Here is a 21,989-nt window from a genome sequence, read left to right on the forward strand (position 1 = left end):
ACGCCTTCCACCTTCTTCTCCAGCACCACACCCTGAGGGTCCAGGTTGACCCAGACTGCCTGCAACGGTAGGGCAGGGTTCAGGGTGCCAAGTCGGGCTCCATGACCGGTGGCACTGCCTTGCTGCCTACCAGCTGTAAAAAGGGGCAAATCGCCATCCCACGTACTTTACCTCTCATGATAGGATCCTTGCATACCTTTCCTCACATCTTTAGATGACAGTGTGCCATGATGGGAGTGAAAAAGGACCCCTGATACACTGAACTAATATTGAAATACAGCCCCCAAATTAGAGGATTTCATGAAAGAGAGCAAGTCCCCAGCAGGAATGTGTGGAAATACTGCTGGGGCTCTTGGAGAAAACCTGGCCTGGGAGGAGGTAGACATGGGCTTCGGTCAGGAGCAGCAGCTGGAAGCCAGAGCACAGAGGGTGCTACAAACACGCTCATCGTCTCTCCCAGAAATTTTGCGACACATTCAACACTCACAAGAGGCCATGACAGCGGCTGCCAACTCATTCCATGCCAAGCAAAGGAGCAAATGGAATCGTAATTTTATCTTCCATTTCAGTATGGGGGGAATGTACCTCTTAATATGTTCTATTCAATGAAAACAATGGAATTGAGAAATTCCAGATACCAAACAGCAAGAAATGTTCACAGGAACCTGGTTTGTCAGCTATGATTCTGGACTAAAATGACATTAAAATTTTCACGGGGGAATACAAATCACGGATTTAAAAAATGTCTGCTGAACTAGATACGCGGACAAGGTGAGTCACTGGTACGCCTGCCTCACGCATTTGACTGCTGATCAGCATAATTCATCTGGTTTTCTGACTCGTGTCTCAGTTTTTCAGTATCAGCTTTCCACAAAGAGAATGGTGGTATAACCATGACCAAATAGCAAACATTGCAGATAAGAATATTCTGGTACATTTTAAAAGAAACTCTCACTGGTGCTGATGGACTATAAAATATTTTTAAAACATGGTTAAGTCATAAACCTCTTCAATACCAAGAGGCAGGGTGTAATGATTTGTATATTTTATTTTGACTTTACATGCGGTGTTAAAAACCCAAAGTACATATTATTTACACATCCACAATACAAGTTTACAAGATATCTATACATGTTAAAGTACTCTATAAAACAGTATAGAGCCACTTCACTTTAGGGTTACTTTTTATGCCGTACCATTAAAAAAGATACAATCTGTGTTTACCTTTGCACAAATGGATAAAGCATTTAAAAATTAAATTAACAGGATAGAGACTAGATTTTATGTTAGAAATTTCAACATAAATACTGATCGAACTCACATTACAAACTACAAGGCAGCACAATGTTACAAAATGTTATCTGGGTTCACATAGAGTTACTGTTCCGTTTTCTGCACGCCGGGATTAATATCGGTAAGGTGAACTCAAACGCATTTGTTGGCGGTGGACTGAGTAGTGTTTACCGTTGGTTGGTTTAATTTACGATTAATCTGTAACATTTTAGTTGCAAAGCTGAAGTGTTTCGAGAACAGAAGTTCTAGATTTTGAGCTTCCACAGATCTCAGGGAATCACATTCTTTAGAAAGCAATATTCTCAAAGGAAAAGAATAACTCTATCAGTATTCTACAATCTGTATAAAAATGCTCTGGTCTTCTGCAACCCATCCTCCCCCAAGTCATATGTATCATCAGTGTTATCCCAAGAAATCGGTTGAACTTATTTGTCTGACTTAAGTCAGGAGCATTCCTCTGCCTGGATACTTTCTAGATTAGGTTCAATAAACCATGGTGTGGTGTGCAGCATATTAACTGCATCAGGGTTACACATCATCAGCTGTAAGTGGCTTCTGCAAAACTACCAATAAATGACTCTATGGTTTCCACAGGTGTCACATTACCCGAGAAACCTCATTTGACTTCACATTATCACTGTTTCATCCTTAGGAAAGCAGGAGTGGAATGTTTATCATGGCAAAGGATGTAATGCTGCTATTTGAGTGGATTGTTTCACAATTAATTGTTCTAGGTTGTTTTAACGATTTTTTAAAAGTCTTTTCAGGTGCTGGTTGAAAAACATTTACAACTGGCACTCGGCAAATGATGTGCTCTACTGAAAACACGACATATTTTAGTACTTCTATCATTCTCATGAATAAGGCACAAAATGCACAGATTCAGGTAAACTCACATGTAATATTTACAGTATATTGTCATTACCTGCATGACTTCAAAGAAAACTCTCATATTAACACAACATAGACAACATGATTGCACCACTGTTCGGTTTTCATAGACTCTCTCTGTTAGGCCAATTATAATCGCTTTCATACTTCCTTCCTCTGTCTTCTGTTTTGTTCATTTATCTTGGGGGTAGGAGGAGTTAAAGGAAGAGAAATTGTACTACATGGGAGAAACCAAACAACATCAAAATAAAACCTTATTAGTGTGTCCAAGGTTAAATACAGTGAGTCAGGCTTGGATTCACAGTGGACAGGTAAATTTTACTACTGAATACTGGTGGATAAATCAAGGATCCCTCTTAACATCTCTATCTCCTTAAGCTGGCAAGACTGTAATAGAAGTTTTAATGAATAGCAGCACAAAATTACTTAGAACTCTTACATTCTGGCATTGGGGACCATGTAAGTCAAGTTAATCATTTTGATGGTCAGATCAGCCTTGATTTTATTTCTTTCTCAAAGCTGAACCCAATGGACTGCTGTGGGAAGAAGTTATTGTCTCTTGTTCAGTCATGCGCAATGTAAACAAGTCCATAGCACAAAAAGATGCAATGGGCACCAGAACAAATCCTCATGGGTACAGAACACACACATGCGCGCACACACACGTGCACGCACGCGCACACACACACGCACACACACGCACACAGGCAACACAGTCCATTGGTGGCATGAAAAAAAATGCCACCCTTTGAAAAAAATGCTACAGTTTGGGTCAAAGACTGGAGTTTTAGCAAATTGTTTGGTAATCTACAAGTTCATTTCTTTGAGACATTACCATTGTTTTTTGACATTTGTGCAAGAGGCAAGGTGAATGCATACAATTAAAATGTTCACATTTAATGGGAAGACCACACATCATGGTAGTCTAAGTTGAACCCATTTTCAAGTATTTGCTCACAGACTCTTCTGAGTACTGTATCAGCTCTCTATACTGGTAAGGTAGCCCCCTGGGTGCTACACATCTCTTTAGCTTCAAACAAAAGAAATGGAATGACCAGCACCTTCCTTTGTTTTCAGGCAAGTACACAGAAGCTTTGCTGTAGTAGCTACATGTGGCAAGTTCTGATGTTGCCAAAGTTAGAAAGAGTTTCTTTGGCCACTTGGTTCTCTTAAAATACAAGGGAGTCTCTTGTCTTAAGGTACCCTTACAACATCATCCTCTCAACAACATGGACAGGATAAAGCCACACGGAGAATAGCACACACTTGAGGCCTAGTAAGTGTATTTGTTCAGTGGTCTGACAGACGTGGTTTGAGGAACAAAGGAAGGCTTTGGTGGCACATCAGGTTTTAAGGACGGTGTCCTCTTTAGTCCCGTCCTAGGAAGGGTGCCATTACTGGTATAGCTGCTCTGTCTGGAGAGGGAAGGCTGCAGATGAACACTCACTGGTGTTCCCTGAATATAGTCCACCTTTGCCCCTGTGGAGGTGGGCAGGTACCCTCCACGGTTCATACTCGGCTGTCTAGATAACAAAACACCATTTGGTGAGTTTAAGTTTTTAGGCATAGCAGATATAGAGTGCCTCTGGGAGGAATTTTTGTGATAACCCCTTTGTCTTTCCAGAGAAGTCATTGGGACTCCAGGAGTGGTGGGGACGTCCACTCGCTTGGTTGGGCTGTTTCTGGGGAGAGTTGAAGGAGGAGAGTACAGCGATGCTTCCCGGTTAGGGACCTTGGGTGGGACCTCAGACATAGGTCCCACAGGATCCAGCATTAGGGTCTGGTGGGCCATCTGGATGTCTCCCATGATGGCTTTGGGGTTGCTATTTGGGTCATTTAGATGCTTCAGGAGATCATTGAGGGTATTTCTGGAATCCACAGAACGCCGGTGATCTCTTTTGCTGGATGACTTTGTAAGCGGGTGGTCAATGTTCTGAAGCTTCTTTTCAGCTTTGTGTGCATTGGAGTTTGAGAAAGACGTGTTGTAGTCATGAGTGGCATTAGGAAGAACAATGGCACTGGGGATATGCCCATGACTTAATGGGGAATGGGGTGGTGGACTAGAAGGAAAAAACTGGGGGGTTTCTTTCCTTGAAGCCCCATGGCCGTGGGCCTTGTCTGAGTGGCTCTTCATGGCCTGCAGGGTCTTCTGGTGAAGCACAGGTGTAGACTCAGGTGTGGGGAGAGCAGCCAGTTCGGGAGGTTGGCCCCGATGGTCCATTACCATGGATTTGGTATCTCCACTGGGTGGCAGCTCTTTCCGACTGGTCAACAGGTTACTATACAATTTGGGAGAATCAATATTCTGTTGATATTCCTTGACTGGGCTGTCAAAGAGACCATTCAGCTTGGCAAAGCTTCCACTGGAGTCTGTGCACGACTGGGCAGATTCTGCATCTTTATGAATCTTTCTGTTTTTCCGAACGAACATGTCGCGATAGCAGTATACTGCCACCCCTGCAATGAACGCACCCAAAACAAAAGCGGCAAAGACACAGGTGATGAGGACATTCATGTGGACCATCTGGTTGGACTCTCCAGACTGGACTTCCCATCGTACACCTGCAACAGATACACAGGAAAAGAGTCTGAGTGAGGTGCTTCTTTCAGACAATATCAGCCAGCAAATGGCTTCCTGTGAGCCAGCACTACCTTCACATGGTCCATATGCTTAGCTTGGAGGGTCAGGGAGACTCTAAAAGTCCACCTATACATTTTTCTTTAATCACGATCGGATCCCCAGAGACATATAGGATTGCTGCAAATGCCAGGATAACTCTGATCTCCCACTGATTCCTACGTGCCTGTCTTTCCCCCCAAAATCTCTTGTAAGTAGTTGTTATCTAACATCCAAAACTCCAAGGTTTTTTGTTTTTGTTTTTGTTTTTTTGCCTAAAAATTAAGAGTTAGAAAGTAGGTATTTTCTAAATGGCCAACTTTAAATTCAAGAAATGTTTTGTCTCATGATTTTCTCCTAATTCATAAATCAGGATTAAAGGGCAACTGCTGGAATTAGGAAAACGTATGGATTGGCATGAATGTCCATTATGCTAAAATAATTAAGCAAATAAACTTATGCTATCTTAACTAGAATAAAGCACACAATTGGTTCACAAACTAAAAGCACCTGCTTGGTCACTGTTAGCTACAAATACGGACTTTCATGTTTACTTTGCTAATTTTTTTCATTCCACCTTCAGGTGAAGTACTCTTGAATTGCCTGCTATGAAAGAAATCCAGACAGTCTAAAGAAGTTTAATATGTATCAGTTAAGTAATATTATCCAATTGTCTTGAGCTATTTAAGAAATATTTAAGTTAGACCAGACGAAGAGTGAATTAGTTTATAATTATTGGGATTTTCAATGCAACCACAGACATCTAACAGTCAATCAAAGAAATGTTAGTTTAAGAGGTATCCAAGTCTGTTACATGCTATAAGCACAGTTATCCCAGTATAAGGTAAGTCAGAGGAATTCTGAAGATTCTGTTGTTTTAGGTTAGTACTAAGGCCTTTGGTCATTAGTTGTTTTTAATCACTGTTCGGGATTATGGCATTCAGTGTCATTGGAAAAGACAAAGAAAGAAAAGTAGAAAGAAATGATATTACTAAGGAAAACAAAACAGAAAGAATGATTATAAAATTGCTTACAATGAAAACATATAAAACCCAAATCAACAGATGTAAATCATAAATGACAATGCACTGGCATAAAAACTGATTGGAAACCTGATACCATAGTTTACTAAGCACCAAAGAATAGATTTTTTTCCCCTGGAGTAAGATGTCTAATAAGCTACCTCATCCAGGCAACTGTTGTATAACTGCTTCTATTAAGGGCAGAAAATGATATTTAGGGACAAGTGGTCTGTTATGTTTTATTGCTTATGACATTCAAGCAACTTACTAGCACCTCATATATCCTTTTCATATTGCATTCGGAATTGAAGTTAAACAGAAGGCTGGGAAAGGCTTTTAGACAAAACATCTGATATCAGGATATTTGCAATTAATGAGTTTTGTGTTTTGATGTTGTTGGGGTGGCCCTGGAAATTCTCTGCCATTGAGCAGACTCTCAGTGTCTTCGGGCAGAAACCAACACAGATGAGATTGTCTGAGTGGCTACGTCATCACCTCTTTCTTTCACAGCTTCCCACCTCTTTCATCTGTGAAGGAATGCACTCCGATATAAGCACAGAAAGCAGAGTGAGGCAGCCAGCGGAGGTGGCGTGAACAACAGCAGGGGTCTGTTTTGGTTCACCTCTGGGAAACCCTAAGTCCACTAGCTCCTCAGAGATATCAGGAATCAGGTTTCCACTCAGCGAGAGATGAGTTCCCTGGTGAGGCCTTACCCTTTGGGATACCTGATAAAGGATCAGTAAAATCAGAAGTGTTTGGGTCATCTTGAACTACAAATTTCCGGGAGCTCGTCAGTTTAGGTCTCCAGGTATCAATCACTTTAGGTGTAATTTCTGGGATACTTGCCATTGTGGTAACAGATGATGAAGATACCTCCATGTCTGTGGTGGCAAACAGATTTTTATTAACGTGGGTAGATTTTTTTTTCTGACTGGTCTGTTGCATTTTTAAGTAAAGTTTAAGTCAATTTTATGAGAAATCCTATTCTATGATTTCATAAAAACACATCCAAAGAGACTACACCAAATTGCTTTCTTGCAAGGGAAAAGGAAAAACTAAAAATGAACAAAAAAGACATATTAAGCAGATTTCAAAATTAAAGACATTCAAAACACTCCTACCGAAGCCCCTCAGGTGATTAATGACCCTCATGGAATGGGTAACACAAATCCCAGAGATTAATTGCTTTTTTTCTCATCATTTTGTGAGACAGCATCATTTCCTTTCTTTTTGTGTATATGTTTAAAAGCATTTCCATGGACTGTTAGAGATGTATCCTTCACTGGGGAACCTACAGCGTAACTTCATCAGGAAACACCTGGTTATGTCCGTGTCAACACTTGGGTTTTGACCTGATAAAGCAGGTTGCTCTGCTTTACCACGGACTCCCCATCCATCTGTGCACTGAGGCCTCACACCATCCATGGTAAAGCACCGAAGCACGGATGAACCTTGCCTGTACCCTTCAAAATGCTCGGGGAATTTATTCCAAAGAATTAGCAGCAACTCATGCAAAAGAAATGGCATTTATAAGCCAGATAAGGATGTTCTGATACATAAGACCTGCCATCCTTTTCTCCCTTCTGAAGAATGAAACTGCTGTGAGTTTTGGAAGCAGCAATAGGACCAGAAGGAACTTAACCTCTTAGCATGTGTGTTACTGATTTCCACAAAGTAGCTTTGCTCTCAGAATGTAAGCATACAGTTTTAGATTAAAACTCTGGAGACCCCCGTTCAGAGTGGCACGATGGTCACAGACGAAGGCTCCAGAACAGATACAGACAGCGGGTCGTTGAACACCTTAATACATCAGATACCGGCTTCCTTCAACAGAAGCCTTTTTCACAACACTGAGACCACAACATTCAAAGATTCCCGGGATCCCCACAAACCATTCAAAAAAGATGTCTAAAATGTATAAATACACATTTTGGGGAAATGTGTATTTGTTTACTAGGTCTTAGGAAAGGTAAGGAAAGAAGGGGAAAATAATGAAATTCTGCCATCCATTGGATATAGATGGCCAGAGGGAACATCCACAATGCACAAGGGTGAGAGAGAAGGAAGCTCGGGTGGGCAGGCGTGCAGCTGGAATGCAGTCTATGTGAATCCATTTGATTTTTCGTAGGGGATGTGCCTTGGTCAATGATGAACTGTTAACATGCTACACAGAGGTGGAGTGCTGAGTAAGAAAAAGTCTTTCAGTACCATCAGTGGGATTATGAGTCAAAGCAGAAACATGAAGGGCTGCCAAACTGCGCAAAAGGAGGGGAGAAGGGGCTGAAAATGCTGAACTGAAGGAAAGAAAAGGTTGTTAATTCAAAAAAATTAAAAAAAACTAACCAGATGTTGGACCGCCAAATATTTTGTAATCTGGTGTAGTTGAAGTAGGCAAAATTTCTAAAAGAATTAAAGGAACAAGTAATCAGTAAAAAGTAACCAAAAGAAAGCAAAAATTTATGAATTCCAATTAACTAAAAAAGTCAAAAGAAAAGACTATAAATAAAAAGATTAACCTACTGGTTAGACTACCTTTCTCTAGATTTTCTACAAAATTGTAAATGGTGAAGGAAAAAAAAATAAAAGGTAAGACTCTTCTCTAATGTATCCCCATGACCAAACAGCTCAGCTTTTGCGAAGTTTAAGTTAAATGCTATGTGGTTATGTGTCCTGAGTCATTAAAAGGCTGATTGTAAAATAATGTTCACGTGCAAGTGTGGTTAAAAAGAATTGCCAGGAGGGAAAGGAAGATCCGGTCTTACCGTGGCAGTCCCCTAGGTGGGCCGTGTTGCCGTATTCTGTGTCTTGTTCATATCCTCCAGCACTGTGGTTATGGAAAGCAAAGAAGTCTTCGGTTAACAGCCTTCATAGGGACACAAGTGACAACCAGAGCAGAATCAAGAACACAGACTGATTAGTAAGAAAAAATGGACATTTCAACATAGCTTGCTAAAACGAGGATTCCTGTTCAACATCTGGCCACTAAAATGTTTAAGACAGGGGAGAGAATTGTTTTTTCTCTCCATCCATTTCCCTTAGGCTACTGTCTACAATCTCCCTTCCTTCTTACAACTCCCGATTTTCTTGTTTATTTCTCCCATAAAAAAGAAAGAAAGAAAGAAGGAAAGAAGAAAGAAAGAAAGAAAGAAAGAAAGAAAGAAAGAAAGAAAGAAAGAAAGAAGAAAAAAAGAAAGAAAGAAAAGTGAAGAAAAGAAAGGAAGAAAAAAAAACAAAAGCAGTATTATTGGAATTTTTCTAACATTTCTAGCTTTAGAGACCCTAGAGAAGACAGAGGCAGCTCTCAGAAGCTCTCAGCTAATGTAACAAAACATACTTACAGCATCCCTGGGGTCACTCTGCCACAAGCCCCCTGGCTTAACCAGCCACAGTATGGGTCCCGAGATGCAATACAAGACCTACATAAAAACAAACAGAACATAACTTGGATTTTCTCATCATTGAAGGTCAAGATGCTGCAAGACTCATGGTAAATAAAGAACCCTCAGCTTACTTTTTACAGGATCCGTAACGTTCACAGCGACTGAGGGGGAGGCGAATAACGCAGCTAGAGAATGCCACATACACAGCGTGATGATCTTTATCCAACTGTAATGAGATGACCTTTCTGTCCTCCTCATTCTCAGCATTACACCTATATTTTGGGATGCATTTTGAAGCCATATGTTTAGTAAATCAAAAGCTACATGAAATGTACAAGACAAGTGGGGTTTGGTTGTGCAATTACTAAGAGCTGAGGTATCTTAAGGAATATTCCCGGTAGCAAACCAGATAGGTACAGAGTTTGGGAAGTAATAAATCTGTGGTTCAACTTCTGATGCTCTGCACGGTTGGTTCAATTTCAGGTTGGACAAAGAGTTTTTTTAAGATCGCTTTCCTATTCTGGTGACCGAAGGGAACTGTTTGTGAAGACCACATTGGACTACAGGGAAGAAAAAGGACAGTGTTTCAGTACACTTAAATTTCGCTGCACTAGATGTTTCTGGGTCTCTCTTTAGTCTCCTTTGCTCCATTTCCATCACCTATTTCTTCTTTGTTTTAGTGGCCAATTATTTTTTTATATCAGGGGTTGGAAGAGTGGTATTGCGTGTGTGTATACTTACTACCTACTGTCTGCAGCAGGTGACATCCTGAAACATACCTGAAGGTGTCGGGGGTGGTGCTAACATGTTCTCATTGCCCACAGGTGAACAACATGGGGTGAGTTATTTTAAACTCGTCAACTGTCCACCATTTTAGCCCCAGTGGACTCAGGAAGCACAACAAACTCAGGATTTATTTCAGGGAGGGGGAAAAAAAAACCCAAAACACTTAATATGCCAAACCACTGCTAATTTCAAGGACTAAAAGGAAATTGCTGGATGAAACACACACCGGAAAGCTTTGAGCAGTGCTGAAAAGCATTCTTGTAAAATACACCTACTTTGCGTGGTTGTACGCTTCAATCTCTTCCAGTAATACGCTGTCATTCAAAGAGAAAGGACTGGTCTTTGCCAAAACTTTAAGCACCACGCCAGCTTCAGAGCCAACAAAGATGACTGTATAGTTCCGGTGGGGCCCAGCAGAATGGTCAACAGCGATGGCCGTCAGTCTGTACCTGCCAGAGGAGGTATGCCAAGTCAGAGGGGAGGCCGACAGGAAGAGAGGGCCTTTGAGGGCGGTGGGCTGCTGTTTCCTGCAGTCTCACCTGATCCGAGTTTTTGTGAACCAGGGCTCATCGGCGATGGGTGGGACGGCAGAGTCCATTAGCGGGTGGGATTTGATGAACGACAGGGTTTCATCAGGGAAATCGATGGAGGTTTTATAGGCTTCAGCAAGGCCATGCTTTGCACAACAGCCAGGCCTGAAAGGAAAACAGTGTGTTTTCTCCCCTCACAAACTATCTAAGGAATAAGTGTCCATTCTGAAAGAAGAGGCCAAGGAAGAAAGGAGAATGAGCGAAACCAAGGAGCATCGCTATCTCCCTGCACTCAGTGGGTTCTCTGCATTCACCCCTGCAGGGCTATGTTTACTGACTTTGTCTGCAATGCTGCCCAGGGACCCCATCCTGGCCTGGGAGGTTGGCCCCCTCTGCTCTCTGAGGATGGCTGCTTCCAGTGACCAGAGGGTTTTGTTAAACACAAAAACACTTTCTGTCTTTTTTCTTTACCTTGGCTTTGGTACTTTGTCTTCAGGGACTGCTGTCCAAACAGAATCTGGGGTTTTCTGTTCTTTAAACCGTCCTTTGAATACTTTTTCAATGTCATCCATGCTAAATGCACACACTGCAGAACCAGGAATGCTGAAAAGGGGGAAACCATCAGGAAAACCATCAGGCAATCGTAGGCCCACTCTTGGGTTCCTTAGGCAAGCACAGAGCAGCTTTTGAAGTGCCAGGGATCTGTCCTCACCTGTTGAGCTGTGTGGTAAACACCCCGACCACAGTGGGGATGCCATTGATTTGTATTATGTCTGTGATAGACTGCAGGACATCAAAGTAGAAAAATGAATCTCCGGGGACAGAACAGTTAAGCCGAGCCTTCAGAAATGAAGTCCAGTGTTTCTCCAGGACCCGCTGGGAGCCACCCATGTCATTTTTACATATGCGGGCCACACGGGAATAGACAGCCTGCCCAAGGGACAAAAGCAAAGCAACAGGGTTATGAGCTTGGAGGGGGAATGGAAACAAAAAGCTGCAATTTAAGGGAGGGACACAAAAATGCTAAAGATATGTCTGGCTGCAAAGAATCTAGCAATCTTCTCTCTAGGGATTTGTACAGTTAGAATGTAAAACTAGTTTTACCTGTAAGGAAAAAAAAGGCCATTTCCCTGTTCTGCCAAACAAGCTCCCCAAGAAGCGAGCTCTGGAAATGCCTGAGTGAATGCGAACCATTCCCACACTCTGCCTCCCACCCTGTTTCTTGTATTGTTAATGAAATGTGCCATCCTTAAACTTGGCATAACGACGTTGTGATACTTTCAAATTACGTGGGCTTCTGCTGAAGCACTCAAAATTGAAAAGTGGCCTCTACTTTCCATTCTGTCTTTTGACTCTGACAAAGAATAAACTACCAACAGATTTCTAAAGTGTTAAAGAAGCATCCATAGCTCAAGGGTGCCTGAAGAACACTCTCTGTAGTGACAGAAAAAATGAAACCTTCTCAAGGCCCAAGGCTGCTGTTCTCACTCTGGTCGTTGTTCAGGTGTTTTCCAGCAATTATTCTCATGATAAGCAACTCACTTCTTTGCACTTGACCCTAAATGCACTGAGTGCTGGAAAATACACAGAGTGCATAACTCTACTGAAGGGGGCTCGATTCCACGCAGGACAAGACCATAAGATGAGTCAAGTGCATATACTTGCCTTGCCTAAATTATTATGTTCCACAGCAATTTCTCGAAAGAAAAAATACACATAGTTTCCATATTCTATGGCATGAAGAAAATGTGGCTCTGAAAGAAAAATTGAAAACAAACTGGTTTCTAAAGGATACTCCAATTCGCATAAGACCCCAACTGCTAGGCATGACTGACAGATACTGCATGGCTACATACAAGCCAATGTGAATTTCAATACACCACTGAGCTCCAGGAGTGCCAGTATGGGGGTGTGGAAGCTTCAAGGAACCCAGAGTCTTTAATGTCAGCTAATGGACTGTAAAAAGCCTACAGGAACTGAACTACAGCAAAGGTCTTTGTTTTAACAGATTTATTCATTAACCTATTTAACTGGGGAAGAAAACTCCTTACACTGAGAATAAAAAAATCCTGATATCTGGACTCCAAAGAATAAGACAGCTCTGCAGATATGAACTAATTGATTCTCACTACTAACTCTGCAGGATAGGTAGGTGGGCGTGGACTGGGAGCATATGTGCACTTAGAGGTAGGCACTTTGGCACACAGAAATGAGATCTCTCTTTTTTGAAATCACTAGGATAAAATCGTAGATGAATCTACTTTCCCAACATGGCTACTAGTCTCCTCTTTCCTTGTCAATGCTCCTGTTCACAACTGAAGCAACTTGGACTTGCCCTCTGTAAACAATATAAAGTCATGCACTGAACCTCCTGATGCCACGGCTCCTGTTCCCACTTGGCCATCCCACCACCCTTGGCATTCACACACCCTGCTTTCCAAAGGTACCTTTTATCCATTTGGAATCATATTTTATTGTGCGAAGGGCAGATCCATCCCCCATGCTTCGATAAATAACAGCATCACTGGCCAAGAAGTCAGCCACCGTGGCAGAATATAGCTTCCCATCTGAAACCAGAGTTATAATTTGGGTAAGATGACCATAATAATCCTGTAGTGTGTTATCCTATGTAGTGCTTTCCTTCAGAGTGCTTTCACCTGTTATCCCTATGTATACAAATAAACCTAGATCTGATGCTCATAATCAACCTGCGACAAGTCGGCCCATGGTATTACCTAATCTTACAGATGAGGGATCTAAGTATCAATAAGTTAAGCAACTTATTCAGGGTCACTGACCTAGTTAACAACAGAGCCATGTGTGAGACTATTTATAATATGTTCACTTTTTAAAATAATTTTTTAAAGTTTTTTACTTATTTTGAGAGAGAGAGAGACAGCACAAGTGGGGAGCAGCAGAGAGACAGGGGGAGAGAAACCCAAGCAGGCTCTGTGCTATCAGCTTAGAGTCTGATGAGGGCTCGAACCCAGGAAACGTGAGATCATGACCTGAGCTTAAGTTGAACGCTTAACTGACTGAGCCATCTAGGCGCCCCTGGGTGCCTTATATGTTCACTTTTAATCCCTGTTTTTGGGAAATTTTTTTTCATAGCTCCTAGACTTCGAAACACCTATATCAAGGTAGCTACCCCAGTTATGAGCTTTTTTTCTTCCTTTAAATTCTTTTTTACCTTCAATGTCATTAATCATTTATATTCATTACACTAAAGGATCTTACCAGCAAAAAGGGCAACGTTGGTTTGTCTGGCATCAAATGGGCATCTTGCCAGGCCACTAATTTCCTCCCCGTCATACTCTAAGGTATTCAACTATAAAAGAAAAATAAATAGCCAGTGTCACATCTGTTCAATGTACCTGTTTGTAGGCAATGCTCCTTTATTTGTACTGAAATTCTATTTGAAGAATTTTGTCTTTATTATTCCATAGCATTAGAGATAAATGGGTTATAGCAGAAAGGATTCAACTCTAACAGCATGGCAGTGAGGGGAAAAAAAAGTCGGTACAAAAAGCACACCGTATGAAATATACTTACCCTATAGTATCTACACATGGGATTGAATGCATTGGTACCACATACAAAAACCATCTCGTCGTTTCTTGGGACAAATACCTTAATAAAGTTGTGGCATTCATCCTAAAGAAAGTAATAATTCAATTAATATTAGACATTCCATAGGCAGACACCGTGGGATGAGGCCCACATAAAGACTCTGGCAGACACTAGTCTGTATTACTTACTTTATGTTTGCCTTTCATGGCACAGTTTTCTCGGTCCTGTTGTCTTGACCGCCATGTCAGTTTCTGTAGTAATCAAGCAAAACCAAAGTTCAATATTTTAACAGAAAAATCTTGGACATTATTCAAGTTCTGAGGGAATGCAAATAAATTTCACTCACTCACCTTGTTTGGTATGACTTCTGTTTTGGGGATTTCATTTAAGTTTACCGTATAAACTTGATCCCTGTTGGAAACAAGGCAGTAGGTCAAATCATGTGAATGCATAAAAATGTTAAGCTGCTTCTTCTTATTTTATTTTTACAGATCTGCCTTTATTGTATTTTGGAGATCATTTGGATTTTCTATGTCTCCCACAAAGTCAACAAAGAGTATTTTTTCATTAGTGAGATGCTTTTATATATTGCTGTGGTTAGAGAGCAAAGAACGCTCTTCTCTTCAGGCATGGGTCAAGCTGCTACTTGGTATTAGCATAGACATACTTCTAATATTTGCTTGAATAATTCCAAGTTAAAAAAGAATAAAGAAAGATTTTTTTTCCTGCTGCTTTAGGAATAAAGAATGGTGTATGATTTCTTGATGGCAGTAATAAAATAGCACCGCTGAAGGCTTTAGCTCTGTATTTTGTTCCTGGTACACAACACTGCCTCTTCTCAGTGAATATTTTTGGCTACTTGCAATTTTTGATCACAATCACATATTAGTTTTTCATGAACTAGACACATTAATGCAAGCACCACAAGAGAAAAGAATTTTAATCTAATAAACCAACCAGAGGAAAATTACCTGCCAGCAATATAAAGTGTGTCTCGAATTTTCAACATCAGCTGAAAGTCCAGCCTGTGCTGGGATTCATTGCCCGAAGGGCGTCCTCTAAAAACCGGATATTGCCTTGAATCTGCAAGTAAAAATGGGCTAAACCATCAGTCAGGATTATGGAGCTGAAGAATCAATATACAGCATTGATTAGCTGTATATACTAGTTGTAGAAGGGTTTTAACTAAATTCCTCTCTTAAGGTCTTGAATATAAATGAATAAAAGACAGGGAGTGTGAGCAAATGGTCTTTTTCTTTTAACTGGAAATATATAACCTATACATGGGTTGCTTTAGAAAAGCAGCCAACAAAGCTGTCCCACTTTCTCTAAACACTAAGAAATGATTATGGATAAATTAATATGCAAAACATTGATTAGACATAAAAAACAAACAAACAAACAAAAAAAACCTCTCTTTCTAAAAACAAATACACCTAGAAAATCAAAACCAAAAAAGCTCTCTTCTCAGAAAAGGGGAATGTTCTTAAGGTTACTTACAGTGATAGTCGACTGTATTAAGGGGTTCATCATCTTCGGGAAAGCTGACTGCCCTCAGCTGGGAAATCATCAGGAGCAGCATGTAGGCACAGAGCAAGAAGCACCTCATGGTGGGCCAAGGTGAAGTCAGAGCAGCCCCTCCTCAGAAATCCCACTTAGCTACCTGGAAACCAGAAACAATTTGGAAAGATCTCTATGGTGTAATGAAACTTTCTCATTTGTAATCAGCTCCATTTGCGCCACCAGCTCTCTCCAGGGCCCTCCTCCAGCCAGGAATCCTGGCAGGGCTGGGTGAGGTATCTCTGAAAATACAGGCAAAAGATGGCACCATGCCAGGTCTGATTAAAGCATCTGGTGAGCATATTGAAGGTTTAGGCACATTTGCAAGAGTTTTTTGAGGTAACTACGTATGTCATCGCAGCAAGATCACCAGAACCACAAACAGAAACGCTGGCTGCTGACTTGGCAAGAAGATGGGCTAAGTTGGGATTAGAATTTTAATTAAACTCCAATCTGCTTCCCTTCCCCCAGCCTGAAATACAACCAGTACAGCTTGTCTCTGACCCCACCCCACCCCCCACCATAAAATGCCCAAGCTGCCTCACAAATTTCCAGGGAGCTGACGGTCCTGTCGCCTCTCATCAGACCTTTGCTAAAGGCATTGCCAGATTCCCAGCATTACTCAAGCCTTCGTCCTAAATCCTAAAGTTGAACAGTTCCCTTAGCTTACTAAGACCAATATGGAGGCAATGACATGAATGACATTGAATCTGGGTGAAAGAGAATTAAAAGAAATGAAATGATTTCACGATCTATCAATTAAGCAGGACAGCACTGAGGAGTCACAGCTGACACCAGACCACTGGGGATGTCTACCTCTTTACATAAAACCATTTGGACACAAACCAATACCCTAAGTATGCCTATCCTCTTAGCTTTATTGAACTTTAGAACCGTAGGGGGCCTTAGGGACCATCTAGTCCAACCCCCTCATTTTTCAGATGAGAAAACCAAGGGCTGGAAAAATTAAGGGACTCGCTGAATTTCAGGGAGCTATTTAGAACATGATCGGGGTATAGACTCACATCACCTGTGTCCCCATCCGGGCTCTTTTCATCAAATTACATGATGAAATTAACTTTTTTTTTCTCTTCAAAAAACAGCATTACAAAAAATATTTTGGGGGTAATGAATACATTCATTACCTTTGTTAGAGTGATGTTTCACAGGTGTATGCATAAGTTACATTTTATTTTATTAATTTTTTTAATGTTTATTTATTTTTGAGAGAGAGAGACAGAGACAGAGAGAGAGAGAGAGAGAGAGAGACAGGGTGTGAGTAGGGGAGGGACAGAAAGAGAGGGAGACACAGAATCTGAAGCAGGCTCCAGGCTCTGAGCTGTTAGCACAGAGTCTGACGCAGGGCTCAAACCCACGAACCGCAAGATCATGACCTGAGCTAGTCTGACACTTAACCAACTGAGCCACCCATGTGCCCTGCATATGTTACATTTTAACTGCACATTTACATATGTGCAGTATATTGTATGTCAGTATCTCAACAAAGTTCATAGCATTAACTGTATAATATTAACTGTCAAAAATTAAAAAAATCTTTAGCTGGTACTAATTTATTTAAAAAGTAAATTAGAGCTCTGTTGGGGCAATGGGATGTTTTGTTTTGTTTTTTTTTGAGACCATAAATGCTCTATTCTACAACAATACTACCCCTTCCTTAGCCATACTTGTCACAGCTACTGTACTGAATGGTATAACATTTAGCTTTGTCACAGTCTCATTTCCCTCATTTCCTAACTTTAGGAGATCACTTCAAATTGTGGGTGAGTCCAACTACTCAGCTGGGTACTTACTATGCCTCTTCTATCATCTGAATGTCAAACACACAGATGTACAGGCATGGAAGCTATGCAATACTCTCAGTGTTGGTCTTTTTAACTAAAGTAGAAGGCAAGTAATATGTGAGTTTTAGAATTCTAGTTTTGCAAAAAGAGAGAACAATATTGCAATGCATTTTCTCCTAATGGAGGATGAATCCAGCAGTAAGTCAACACACTGAAAATGCCCTGCAAAAAGCATGGTGGAGTGGGATCTGTGGCAGTATCGTTTTGTACTCAAGGCAAAAGAGTGTGAACGTTGGCAAACTCGGACTTGGGCTTGGATGGACATCCACCATTATGAGCTGTTTGACCGGGTGAAGCTTCTTCAGTCTCTTTGAGCATTCATGTCTTTATTTGCAATGTGTGGATAATACCACCTCATCCACTTGGTGAAAAGGAACTAACTGTCTCCCTCATTCAAATTCTGAGCACAGTCAGTCCTCCTCACCCATTGCCTAGGGGACATCATCACATGACCTTGACCTTAAGAATCCGGGCAGAGTCTGGGAAAAAGATGTACTAAAATATTAAAGCTATTTGGCCATTTTTTTCTTAAAGGATTTCTTTAAAATACAAAAATATTATGTTTAGAATAATTTTGTACAACTTGAGCCTATTTATCGAACCTAGAAAAGAAGGTAAAAAACAATCACTGTCAATCCTACCATCCTAATGCAACAAACGGAATGATTTGGTTCTACCTTCTTGCCACATGCACATATTTCCAATCATGACAAGGTGACCTCTTTTAATGTACCAGTTTTTCTGAAGCAGCGTCTTCCTGTCTCACTTTTCCACCATGCTTCCATGTTTTGCCATTTATACAGGCCCTGGAAAGCTGAAGTAGTAAAAAATATGAAATGTCGCCATAAGAAGAAAATTCTGCTATGATACCCATCCCAAACTTCATCCTCTGGATGGAAGGTCACTGGTGTTTCTGCCAGGTAACAGGGGTAAAGATCAGGAACACCCATCCATTCTAAGGACACTTAGAAATATTTGTGTGAAAACAAGAGGCAGATAGTTCTGTGAATCTTTTTCCACCATGACAGGTAAGTTCACATCATGTGGGCAGAGCCTTGATGTCCCAGACCTCAGGACAGGGAGGGGCCCTCACCAGGAAGGGTGTCTCTCACATCTGTGATTCCGGCATTGAGGCTGAGGATGAAATCACTGCTGACTCACTGGCAAGCACTAAGTTGCCGGCTGAGCTATCATTTCCTATAACTCATTCATCTGACACTGCAGAAAGCAATTTCTCCCCATACCCCACCCCCACCCATCTCATCCTCTAAAAATAAAGCCCCACCACTAATTGCTTCCTGTCCCTGCATAAAGCTTTATTTAAAAAATACTTTCAGATTTGCCATAGAAATTATAAATGGAAGTATTTAATGTAAAATATACATCAAAGTAAGACTAAATGGGGGAGGCACGGATCTAGAAATAACCAAATACCTGAGAGAAATGAACCAAAGAGAACTTCTTGCATGCAAACCCCTCAGAATATCTGGCTTTTACCTTATTTAAGGAAGTATCTCAGAATTGCAGGGCCCAGGAAAATCATGAGACTAGTTTTGCTGAAGGAGGACAAGTTAAGAGGCAGGTCAAAATGCTGGAAAATAATATAGACCTTGGGTCTGAGTTCACACTTGCTTGTGCCATTTACTTCCTGGTTCTGGGACCTTGTTTAGGTTGACTTCACCTCTTTAAGCCTCAGTTTCCTTAAGTGCAAATTAGGAAAATTGCCATTACTACCTCATAGGCTCTTCTGAGGATGAAATGAGACAATCTGTATAAAACACCTAACATAGAACCTGGCCCATAGTAAACCTCTAGTAGATTTTCACAGGTATCATTATGACTATTATTGTTATATATTATTGGGCAAAAATGGCCCTAGAAGGGGAAAGAAATGCTTTCTCTTTTATCTTGTACAACTGTTCACAAACCATTTATGTATACCATTGTAACAATGGTAGGGGTGCTCCTAGAGGATTAAGGTACTGCTTCATGGACATAGATGCTTCCAAGGAGGAGGAGCAAGCCACCTTCCTCATGCGTAAGGTTACAGTAAAGAACATGCTGATAAGAGATTTTTCCCTTTAGCCAGAGAACAGGGGAAACTGAGTAAGTACATTTTTGGTATTATATATAGGCATCTCCCACATATTTCTGAGGTTAAAGCCTAAATGTAATGAGAGAAGCTCTTAAAAGCAGTTCAGAGCTGTCAAGATAGCAATGGCTTGAGTGGCAGAATCCTTGAGAGAAGGAAGGGTGGCAGGAAATTGGATCCACACTTGGCACTTGATTTTATATTATGGAATTTGTTTATTCTTAAGCTATCTAAAAAGGAGAGTGTAGCTATCCAGAAAAGCCAGATTTTGGGCAGTATCAAGTTGAGGACCAAGAAGGAGCCCCCATAAATACCAACAGGCTCTCTTTTGGATCTCTGAAGATCTACATCTTAGGAAGTTTCTTCCTAAGAAGAGGAAGCAAACATGAGGTAGACCAAACTACAAAAACTCCAACTTGGGGTCCAATAAAATAATAAAATCTCCCACCACTCTAGCTCCTTGCATAAAAGATGAGGTGAGTCCTCTCTAGAGGAAAATAATGTTATCTGGAGTGTACATTTTTTTATACAAAATGCTTAACAGCAATTACTAAACATTCCAATAACTAAGACTAAGAGAGAAAACAACAGAAATAGGCTCATAGGTACCCAGATATTATAGTTATTAAACATAAATTAAAAAAAATAATTGTTTATTTTGTTCAATAAAAAAGATGACAAGATAGAGAATTTCACCAGAGAACTGGACTTTATTAAAAAAGAACTAAATTGAAATTATACAACACAAAAGCACAGTCATCAAGCATCTTAATAGATGTGTTTAGCAACACATTTCTTGTAGCTGAAGAAAAGATTAGTGAACTAGAAGATGGGTTAATAGAAAATATCAGATAGAAACATGGAGAGCAAAAACGTTGGGAAATACAGATTAGGGAGTAAGACACACATAGAATCTTATGAAAACATCTAACATTAGAGTGCCTGAGAGTGAAAAGAGAGAGAGAAGTGGACAAAAGCAATATTTGACAGATAATGGCCGCATTCTTTTTCAAAACTGACAAAAAAAAAAAAAAAACCATGTAAGTCTCACATTCAAGAAACTAGAATTTCTAAATACAAAGAAAAACACAGTTAAACACATCATAGTCAAGATGCTGAAAACAAAGACCAAAACAATGTTAGAAGCTGAAAGACATTTTACCTTCGAAGAAGCAAGAATAGTACTGACAGCTGACTTATCAATAGAAATGATACAATCCAATAGGCCATAGAATGACATTTTTAAAGTGCTGAAAGAAAATAAATTTGGGGGCTAGAGTTCTATTACCAGTGAAAATATTCCTCAAAAATGAAGGCAAAATCAAGACATCTTAGACACATAAAAGTCAAGAGATTTGTTGTTAGCAGATCCAAACTAAAAGGAATACTGAAAGGGAGTTCTTTAAGCAGGATAACATATAGGGTTGGTTAACACAAGTTCTTTTTATGATTATAGCATAGTGGCCAAATTTGAAATTCATGAATCCCAGATAAATAAATTGGTTTAGAGTTCTTGTCTCTTTGAAACTTATATTTGTGCAAAGGAAGTGAGAATTCAGGAATGAAGTAGCCATACTTTATCCCCAGCCCAAAGACCCCAGGGACACACCAGAGACATGCTGATTTTAAAGCTCTACCCTAGCTATCTTCTGGAGATGCCACTTCTTGAAGAGGTGTTCAGACTATCATGCTGCATATACCTCAGGATCCAAAAGTGGAGTTGGTTCCTCCCACTTTCCCAATTACTTCTCCAGATCTTGGACCTTCATGCTCTTGCAAACAAACAAACAAACAAAACAAACAAAAACAAAAACAAAAACAAAAAAAACAACTTTCTATTTGAGGTTCTACCTCTCCTCCTCCTTTTTAACTGGTAACTTCCTAGTCACTTTCTCTAACAGACTTTTCAAAGATTTTAGTAGTTTCAGTCTATGCTTCCACTTTGGCATGTGTCAAAAGCTTTAGCTTCTTCACCCCAAAACTCATTATATCACATGACTCATTATATCACATGATTCATTAAGTCAAGCACTGCATGCTCTGCTGTCAATCTCTTGTCCTTAACGCTTGCTTGTCTGACCATTTTCACTGTGACTGCTCCTCCTTCTCATCAGGGTCATCAGTCTACCAACCGATCTAATTTCTTCTAATTCACTAGCCTTTTGCAATCTGGACATATCACCTTATCCTTCTTAGATGTAACAGGCAATAGTCAATCATTTCAATAATACTTTAGCTTATATTCTAGACTCCTTCATCCTTTGTATCCTTGTCAGACTTTGTTGAAAAGTTCTTTCCTTGGATGGAGTCAATCATTCACCTTCTGCACTTGCCCCAGAACAGCTGAGAACCAGTCAAGACAACCACACACCGGGACAATTTGGTA

At 40.5% G+C, this 21,989-nt stretch overlaps 1 protein-coding gene across 10 annotated transcripts in view; it reads right to left on the bottom strand.

The window, feature by feature from the left end:
* Positions 1-1,030: 1,030 nt before the first annotated feature.
* SEMA6D (semaphorin 6D) overlaps positions 1,031-21,989 on the bottom strand; it is a 54,963-nt gene continuing 34,004 nt past the window's right edge. For 2 of the 10 annotated variants that reach the window (XM_043555494.1, XM_043555493.1), the window contains 18 exons: positions 15,590-15,752; positions 15,061-15,172; positions 14,440-14,500; positions 14,278-14,340; positions 14,072-14,173; positions 13,757-13,847; positions 12,967-13,086; positions 12,185-12,273; positions 11,232-11,449; positions 10,991-11,122; positions 10,529-10,684; positions 10,265-10,438; positions 9,335-9,475; positions 9,162-9,239; positions 8,586-8,686; positions 8,167-8,223; positions 6,537-6,704; positions 1,031-4,746 (listed from right to left, as the gene is read on the bottom strand). In XM_043555494.1, the coding sequence (XP_043411429.1) occupies positions 3,458-4,746; positions 6,537-6,704; positions 8,167-8,223; positions 8,586-8,686; positions 9,162-9,239; positions 9,335-9,475; positions 10,265-10,438; positions 10,529-10,684; positions 10,991-11,122; positions 11,232-11,449; positions 12,185-12,273; positions 12,967-13,086; positions 13,757-13,847; positions 14,072-14,173; positions 14,278-14,340; positions 14,440-14,500; positions 15,061-15,172; positions 15,590-15,698 (3,261 nt within the window). In that variant the 5' untranslated portion in view covers positions 15,699-15,752 and the 3' untranslated portion in view covers positions 1,031-3,457. The remainder of the gene's footprint in view (positions 4,747-6,536; positions 6,705-8,166; positions 8,224-8,585; positions 8,687-9,161; positions 9,240-9,334; positions 9,476-10,264; positions 10,439-10,528; positions 10,685-10,990; positions 11,123-11,231; positions 11,450-12,184; positions 12,274-12,966; positions 13,087-13,756; positions 13,848-14,071; positions 14,174-14,277; positions 14,341-14,439; positions 14,501-15,060; positions 15,173-15,589; positions 15,753-21,989) is intronic. The other 8 variants (XM_043555495.1, XM_043555496.1, XM_043555497.1 and 5 more) reach the window with 8 other exon arrangements.

This window comes from Prionailurus bengalensis, chromosome B3 (genome assembly GCF_016509475.1).
Source record: "Prionailurus bengalensis isolate Pbe53 chromosome B3, Fcat_Pben_1.1_paternal_pri, whole genome shotgun sequence".
NCBI lineage: Eukaryota > Metazoa > Chordata > Mammalia > Carnivora > Felidae > Prionailurus > Prionailurus bengalensis.